Source organism: Dipteris shenzhenensis, chromosome 9 (assembly GCF_047967505.1).
Source record: "Dipteris shenzhenensis isolate YYH24624 ecotype China chromosome 9, Dip_SZ_1.0, whole genome shotgun sequence".
Lineage (NCBI taxonomy): Eukaryota > Viridiplantae > Streptophyta > Polypodiopsida > Gleicheniales > Dipteridaceae > Dipteris > Dipteris shenzhenensis.
The window spans coordinates 20,706,371-20,715,378 of NC_141604.1; the positions used below are offsets into that span (position 1 = coordinate 20,706,371).

Consider the following 9,008-nt stretch of genomic DNA (forward strand, 5'->3'; position numbering starts at 1 on the left):
CTACATTCGGGCCTTGCATTTTGCCTCACAGAACCCTTCAAGGTCTTCATGAAGCACTCGAGGAAGAACAACCATCCTGCATGTACAGTGCCGCATATAGCAATCCCATCCACCAAATGCACTATGAGATGTAGTTGGCTTGTGAGAATAGAATGTGGAAAGGTCTCCTTCACTAAACAAACCACCTCCCCTAACATAACTCGAGCATCCTCAAGCATGGTGGGATCTATTTCATTTGAGCTCACATACCTAGAAAGAAAAAAGTACAGCATATTAGCAATATGAAGAGCTTGCAACACGCATTGATACGCTTCACATTTTGTATAGTGTGAAGTACCTCACAAGCTTGCCCATCTTGTAAATACAATCCTTCACACCCTTCGACGCACTATGAGAAATGCTAGTAGGTAGTAGTATGAACTGAATACATGAGTGATTGTTGATTAGTTGCTTCTACACTCACCAATTTGGAAGGAAAAAGAGATTATGCCAAGTCATACTTACTTGGAGCATCTTGTGACAATCATGAGATTTCAAGCTGTATAATTGCTCTACACCTCTTTTCTTGCTCTTTGTGAAGGCCCCCTTCAAACACCTCATGCATTCAGTGGGAGTACAAATTGTAGTGATAGCCAACTTCACATCGTCACCATCTCTTTCTGTGATAACATCCATGGTGCACAGGGTAAAAAGATACGCCCATTTGGCCTTGCTTGTGGCCAAACTTCATGCATCATCTGTGTGGTGCATAGATCCTCCCTTATGCTCAAGGAATCTCATATCCCATTTAAATGCTCCCAATTGGTAGATGCCACATTCTTGAAGATATGGATGGGATCAAGCAGGTGATTTATCTTGAGGTGGGACCAATATGGTAGCTGATAAAAGATGGAGTATCTAAACAAAAGATGGTGTTAGCATGCAATCTTTATTTCCATTCAATATAGTACACAATAGCTATGAACCCTTACTGGCTCATCCTTATTCAAGCCCTCTGGTCATGAAGCAACTAGCAAAGGACCACAAACAGGACATGCATGATGGTAACCCAATGTAGTGAGACTTTAACAGTAGACGCAATTATGTAAGCAAGGTGGGTTCCCAACGCCACATCGATTGCCTACTCATAATTAAAAGTTCAATGCTTACATGAACACTTGCCATAGCCTGGGAAGTCATGCATCGTCCACATCAAAACTGCCTTTTGCATGTGAAGTCTCGTGAGGGCGAGGGAGGCCTGTTCCATCATGCACCTCGATACCTCTCCAAAGTATCTCCAGCTCATCAATCAAAAGCTCCAGATAAACATCCATGTTTTTGACTTTATGTTTTCCTGGAATTAGAAGGGATAACATAACATGTCCTTTCTTAATCACCATAGAGGGTGGAAGATTATAATTCACCAATATCACTGGCCATACATAGTAAGAGGTGCTTTTGAGACCAAATGGGTTCACATCATCCATACCCAGTCCAAGTCTCAAGTTCAGGTTAGAGGGGGTGATTATTTGAAAGCCATTTAAGGGCCACAATAGTGTATTAAGCTCTTATATCCAAAATTGCAACATGTATATGTAAAGAAGAGGTTGGAGGGGTTCATTATTTGAAAACCATGAGGACTTTAAGATGAGCTCTTTTTATATACAAACTAAAAAAAAATTCAATGCCGCAAATTAAAAAGCCCTTCAATAAGAGAGAGAGAGAGAGAGAGAGAGAGAGAGAGAGAGAGAGAGAGAGTTTTTTAAATGTGAATTTTTTATGTTTAAAAACCCCTTCTATTGAACACAAGTGCTATATTTACATATGGTGTATAAACCTCCCAAGATGAAAGGGGTAAACAAATATGCAAAAGGATGTAAATTTTAAAATATAGGGGTACTTTAAAAGTGTGCTTGCTCACAAGTGTTATAGGGTTTGTACAAAGTGACTCCTAGCCGGTAGGACAAGGGCGAGGGGAGGGGGAGAGGAGGGGGGGGAGGGGTATTCCTTTCATATTGCTCACAAGTATTATATGGTTTTGTACAAAGTGATGGCCGGGGAATATCCCTTTCAAATTCGTAGAGTAAAACTTCAATCATCAATCATTTAATAAAAGTCACTCGTGGAATCATAAAACAATGCCCTTTTTTCACAAGGGAAAATTTTGATTAGGAAGAATATAAATCTCTAGAGAAAGAGCATGATGGCCAATACTATAACTATCCTCCCTTTCTCCTTGCAACCACTATCATGACATTTCTCATTTTGGTTATTCACTTCAACACCGAAAACATAAATGAAAATTTGTGCTGTTTTCTTTGCCTACATTATTTTTATCGCCGCCAATTGCTGTATATTAATTGGATACGTGTACTCTGTCCCTCGCAGAAATTGAGCGGCAATAATTTCGTAACCCGCCTGTGTAGAGTGGTAAGGGTCCCAAAAGAAGTACTTGGATCTGTCTGGGCAGGGAGTGATGGATGATCTGCATGGGATTAAGCCTTTGTTTGGACCAACCGCACCGCAGCAAGCTTCTGCAGCTTCTTCAAAGCCTGCAGTTTAGAGCAACCAATTCCGTTGAGATCAGAAGGAGAGAAGAGCGATGGAACAAGGCATTTACATAACTCATCACAAGCGGAACGATGCCTTATACACAATGCCATCACAAGCTGCAGTTTAGAGCAACCAATTCCAAGTGATGGAACAATGCATTATACACAACCCATCAACAATCCAATCCCTCGGACTAGATACACAAGCTTAAGATGTCACGTACTATCTTACCGTAGGCTTTATAGTTGTTGATAACGTCGAGTGTAATCCCGTACGCATCAGCATACACAAACGTTGCTCCCTGGAGATTTGCATCGAGCTCCAGTATCAAATCCTTTAGAAGGCTGTTAAAGCTCGCAGCGAGGCGGTTAGGTCTAGCAGCGCAGCCTCCGTTGAACGTCAACCCGAGAGTCCGCTGATAGGGGATACAGCCCAGGGGAGGCACATTCACTATTATCAACTTTCGAGCACCTACTTCGTAGAGCCTCTGGCAAAATTCAAAAGAAGACGCAAAACACGTAAAGTGTGACTCTTCTAAACCATTCCCAATTAAGGATGCTAAAAGGTCAGGGAAACTATCAAACGTAATAATATAGTCTTACAAATCTCACCGTTAGCTGCCCGCGGTAAAGAGAAATAAGCTTCTGCACGAAATCCTGCGGTGGAAGTAACCTCTCCACGCTGTCCGGAATCGGAAATAAGTAATTATTCAGAAAGTCGTTCGCTCCCATTGTAACGGAATATATTGCGTTGGCTATGAGACGCGTAGCCGCTTCAGTGCCGAGCATGTTTATTATCTCTGCTTTAGTTTGTTCGAAATAAGTGATCTGCACGTCCATCGAAAGACGATGAATCTGCACGCATCGCACACTTTGTTAGTGTCTCAGGGAAGGAGCCCGATGTCCTTCTTGCTAAGAAGACAAGCTTTAAAGGATTTGTTCTAAGACACCTACGAAGTTTCTGCCGGTGTCGTTCAAAATGCCGCCTCCGCCTGAGGCATAGTTCACTCCGTTGAGAATCACCGGTCCTGTCGTCGTGGGCGCCAGAAAGGGAGGCGGAAACGATGGCGCACCGAGCTCCCGCCCTGGGGAAAACAACTCTTTCAGGTACTACGCATGTCTACTGATTTTCTAAGCACGGTCACAAAACAAAACTAATTGCAGGGCTCAAAGCCGCAGAGATCAAGAGGAGATCAAAGCTAACCGATGATATCGGGGATGGTGAGGCCGTTGGAGAAGCGACCGGTGGTGTGGTTGGCATTGGGGGAAGGGAAGTCGATACCGTAGGGAGGGATGTTAGCGCGGGCGAGGGCAAGGGGGATGTAATCGTTGTTGCCGGCATCGACGAGGGAGTCACCGAAGACAAAGGAAGCAACGACGGGAGGGGTCGATGAAGGAGAAGAAGCAGAAGCTGAAGCTAAAGAGAAAGTAAGAGAGCTAAAGAGGAGGAGGAGCTGGAAGAAGGAAGGGAGCAAGAGGAGGAAAGAGGAAGGCGCCATAGCTACTAAGGGGAGTGAAGAGGAGGAGTGAAGAGGCTGACTTGTGAAAGCAAAGACAAAACCACATAGCTTGATAGTAGAGTGACTTTGAAACCAAAACCAAAGCCAAAGCCAGCCAAGGCAACAGCAACAACAACAACAACAAAAGAGGTGGCTTGCATGCTTTGGATTTTAATGAAGTTTTGCCTTTTTCAGCAAACATCTTGCGTTTTGCACCTCCCACCGTCCACCTTCCCTCCCATAACCGCCACTATTCACGCTCACACTTCCCTTTATTGCACTCCCTTACCCACTAATCCCACACTAGTCTCTCCTGTCATCCATACACATGCATGTTTCCACGTGCTTCATCAACAAATAGAGGTGCCATGTGACATGCCCTATGAGGCCTCCCAGAGTTAATTGCTTACAAAGCTCTACTCTACCCATGGGCCATATGAATTTGGGTCCTTTTGGGAGCTACAAGAAAAATGGGTCCTTTTGGGAGCTACAAGAAAAGAGAGCCTTAGCTAAACATGCCCGTTGAAATTTCAAATTGGGTAATTGGATTGTCACTCATTAGGAAACCACTCACTCAAAATTTTAGACATTTTAGTTATATTGATAGTCAATCTCCGCTTGGAACTTCAAATTTGCAAATTTGATTTCCATTCAACAAGAAAGCAACTAGTCAAGCTTTGTTCATCCTACACAAGGACATCACACCCACTCTTTCTCTTTGGACAAAAAGAAAGTAGATTATATTATAATAAAATATAAAAGAGAAAGGATGAGCAACAAATACATGGAAAGCCCAACGCTAAAGAAACTAATTAGCTAATGCCATCGCCAACAATAGATGAATCAAGTTGTAAGAGGCATCATCTTGCCACCTTCCTCTCCTTACACAAGCTGGACATGCAGCCCTTATTCCACCAGCACAAAGTCTACCACATCAATTTCCTTACTACACAAACATGTCAAGCAAAATATGATTTGGTTTCTAGTGGACCAAACAGTAGCAGACAGAACTAGTTACACCTAGGTAATTATCTACCATGTAAGGACATAGGAAATCTTAAAATGTCTCTTAACATACAATGGTGAAAATTGCCATGCCATTCTGTTACCATGCAAACATCACAAAAGCAAAAATAAATAAATAGTAGATAGGACTAGTTGCCCCTAGATTATCTACAATATAAGGACATACTAAATCTTGAAACATCTACTTTCTTATTCTGCTCCCATGGAGCCGATGCCAATCGCCTAGAGAGGTGGGGAGGGCAGCATGGCAAACCCACTACATGCACCTAACATATAACAAGTGGTGAAAACTACTCTATAGGTTGAACAGATGCCAAAGTCTTGTAGCTTAAATAGCATCTTGGACCAATTTGGACCCTAAACCAAATGCCTTGACCATAAACACCATGCTCAATAATCGAAAGAAAATGAAACATAACCTTGCATATGGAAAACCTAAACTTGTAAAGTGCTATATAACCTCACTTGATGCCACCTGAGGGGAAAGCTGGAGTTGTGCGATAGATAATTTAATAAATCTACATCACCTTCAACTTCTATGCCCTTACACACTTCATATCCCTTCTTTATAGCTCAATAATTCCAAGAATCAATGGTATCACAACAAGACAAAGCACCTACAGACGCGCACATAGATGCGTTTCCATAACTTTAAAAAAAACTTACGGGCATGTCTATTTGCGCATCTATAGACCCACGTCTATATAACAGACTGATGCGCCTATAGACACGCAAATAGACGCTCTACTAGAATAGAGAGACGTGTATATAGACGTGTTTATAAACGCATCTATAGACGCGTAAATAGACGCCCTCTTGAATAGAGAGACGTGTACATAGATGCATTTATAGATGCTCTATAAAATATTTTTTGTTAATAAAAGCAAAATTTTGTGTGCTGGAACAAAATGCTGTGTATGTTGTGTATGCTATGTAGTTACAAGAATCCCATTTCCACATTGTGCAATTCAATTCTTACAGCCAACCGCATTTTAATTAGCACTCTTGCAAGCACGTCTATAGCCGACGATTACAATTCCGAATAAAACATTACAACTCCAAAACGTTTAGTTCACAAGGCATTAATTGATAGAACGTTGCACAAGAAAATTGAAAGCCAAAAAAATAAAAAGAGTGTATATTAATTCATAGCTCAAAAAGTGCTTGTATGTACATATAGCATGAAGCCAAGCCATGTCCTGTGGCTTCAAGTACAAAAAATAAGAGGAGCGTATATACAAGAGAGGCACGAAGCCAAGCCAATGGCTTTAAGTACAAAAAAGAGTAGCTAGCACTACTTCTATGACTAATTTAAGTTCTCCGCGTCCTCGCTCCCTTCTTCACCCCCTTCTGCACCTCCTTCTTCCTCATCTTCTTCTGCAGGGCCCTATTATAAACGAGGGACAAGATGTATCAATGTATGAAAAATCAAATCTTTACTTACAATATTGACATTATTTAATTACTTTCAAATACCTGGGGGGCGCTCTAGTAGCCCGGATATACTACTCCTCAGTAATCAACCCATCATCAATAAAGTGCCTCCATGTATCTGAGATGTATCTCCTCTGCGATGGTGGCAGTGGTAGGCTATCTCGACAGGAGTAGGATACCTGCCCACGATATCAAGCTGCAAGATGACACAATTTGCGGAGGGGTTAGTACAAAGAAACAACCTCCTAACTACATAAACAATATAATTTGAGATCGATACTTACAAATTGGGCCTCCCATGTTTCAACACCCCTTGCTCCAAAATGCACGCTTCCATATTGCTCCATTTGGATCCTTCGTGCCTCCACATGCTGCAAACTGGGTTCGCCTTCACTGCCTTCATTGCTTTCTTCCACTCACACTTATGAGTAGTGTGGGGCGGGCCCCTTGGTGGTTGACCTCCCTCGAGCCTAGCAATCTACGCTAGTGCCTGCCTCTTAAGAGAAGAGATAAGAGAGGAAAATTACCACGAAAAGAGAAGGAAAGAGAGGATAAAAGAGAGAAAAGGTGAGGATAAAAGAGAGAAAAAGAGAGAAGGAAAGACAGGAGAAAGGAGAGGAAAAGAGGGGAAAAAAAGAGAGAAAAAGTGGGGATAAAAGAGAGAAAAAGAGAGAAGGAAAGAGAGGAGAAAAGAGAGGAAAATAGAGGAAAAAAGAGGAGAAAAAAAGAGAGAAAAAGAGAGGAGATAAGAGAGGAAAATTACCACGAAAAGAGAAGGAAAGAGAGGATAAAAGAAAGAAGGAAAAAGAGAGAAAAGGTGAGGATAAAAGAGAGAAGGAAAGAGAGGAGAAAGGAGAGGAAAAGAGAGGAGAAAAAGAGAGAAAAAGAGAGGAAAATTACCACGAAAAGAGAAGGAAAGAGAGGATAAAATAGAGAAGGAAAAAGAGAGAAAAAGAGAGAAGGAAAGAGAGGAGAAAAGAGAGGAGGGAAAGAGAGAAGGAAAGAGACAAGAAAAGAGACAAAAAGAGAAGGAAAGAGAAGCAACTCCGTGTCTATTACTTTGCTGCGTCCTTTCCCTTGAGGCACAATAGAGGTCATCCTTAGGTCTTCATCATCTCTCCATAGTCATGGGAGAGAGCTATCCACATCAACAAGAAACTCAGAAATATATACAAGTGATTATTGTACCAATCAACCCTTGGCCATGCTACCTTCGGGTCTTGCATTTGGTCTCACGAAACCCTTCAAGGTCTTCATGAAGTGCTCGAGGAAGAACAACCATCGTGCATGTATAGTACCGCATATAGCAATGTCATCCACCAAATGCACTATGAGATGTAGTTGGCTTGTGAGAATAGAACTTGGAAATGTATCTTCCACTAAATAGACCACCTCCACTGACATAACTCGAGCATTCTCAAGCGTGGTGGGATCTATTTCATTTGAGCTCACATACCTAGAAAGGAAAAAGTATGCAATATTAGCAATATGAACACCTTGCATCCTGTAAAGTACCTCACAAGCTCGCCCATCTTGTAAATACAATATTCACATTTTGTATCGTGTAAAGTACTTCACAAGCTCGCCCATCTTGTAAATATAATCCTTCACGTCTTTCGATGCACTACAAGAAATGCTAGTAGGTAGTATGAATTGAACACACAAGGAATGGTTGATTAGTTGCTTCTAATTCACTCACAAATTTGGAAGGAAAAATATATTATGCACATAAAATACTTACTTGGAGCATCTTGTGCCAATCATAAGATTTCAAGCCATATAATTGCTCTACACCCCTTAAAAAATGGAGTCGATGCTGCGGTAAAAAGATCGTCCTGCTCCATGCTATCATCCCTTCCTTCAGATTGATGGACATATAAATCCTACACCATATCATCAAACACCTCCTCCTCCACGGCCTCATGAGGTAATGGCAGAGGACTACTATCACCATCACTCCATGCATCTGTAACAATCCCTCATGAAGATCCCACCTCATATCACCGACACTTCGCCTCCTCATGACGAGCATAGGGCTACATATGCGGGTGTGGTACTGTATCTTGTATCAAATTAAAACGGGATCATAACTCAAACACTTGAACACCCATAAGTATCTCAATCAACCTTTTTTCTTCAACACTTACCATATTTACGGTCGCATTCCATTCTCGATACTTTGAGATGTGATTGAGTGTAATTCTACGTGCACGATACATGTTTCCTTGACATCAATCACACATACATTTGATTTTTTACTCCAACCATATTTCGCGATGGTGGATACGGAGGGATTCATCCTCACTGGAGCTACTTGTTGAAGATGAAGACATACTACAAATCAACAACCCAAAAAATTTGCTCTTGCATGAGTTGTAAATGTTAAAAACTTTGTGGTGCATCTAAAAGTGCATCTGTACTATGGTACGTGTCTATAGGCGCGTCTAAAACGTACTGTAGATGCACTTTTAGATGCATAGACTACGAGCTGATTTTTGAACCTACTTTTAGTGTGCTT

At 41.6% G+C, this 9,008-nt stretch overlaps 1 protein-coding gene across 1 annotated transcript; it reads right to left on the reverse strand.

Moving 5' to 3' along the window:
- Window positions 1-2,301: 2,301 nt before the first annotated feature.
- On the reverse strand, window positions 2,302-4,191 carry LOC147898351 (GDSL esterase/lipase At4g16230-like). Its single transcript, XM_087379150.1, has 6 exons — window positions 4,072-4,191; window positions 3,736-3,985; window positions 3,486-3,616; window positions 3,144-3,386; window positions 2,764-3,019; window positions 2,302-2,531 (listed from the first exon to the last, which is right to left on the reverse strand). The coding sequence occupies exons 1-6, from the start codon at window positions 4,189-4,191 to the stop codon at window positions 2,302-2,304; spliced, it is 1,230 nt and encodes a 409-aa protein (XP_087235276.1).
- Window positions 4,192-9,008: the final 4,817 nt, after the last annotated feature.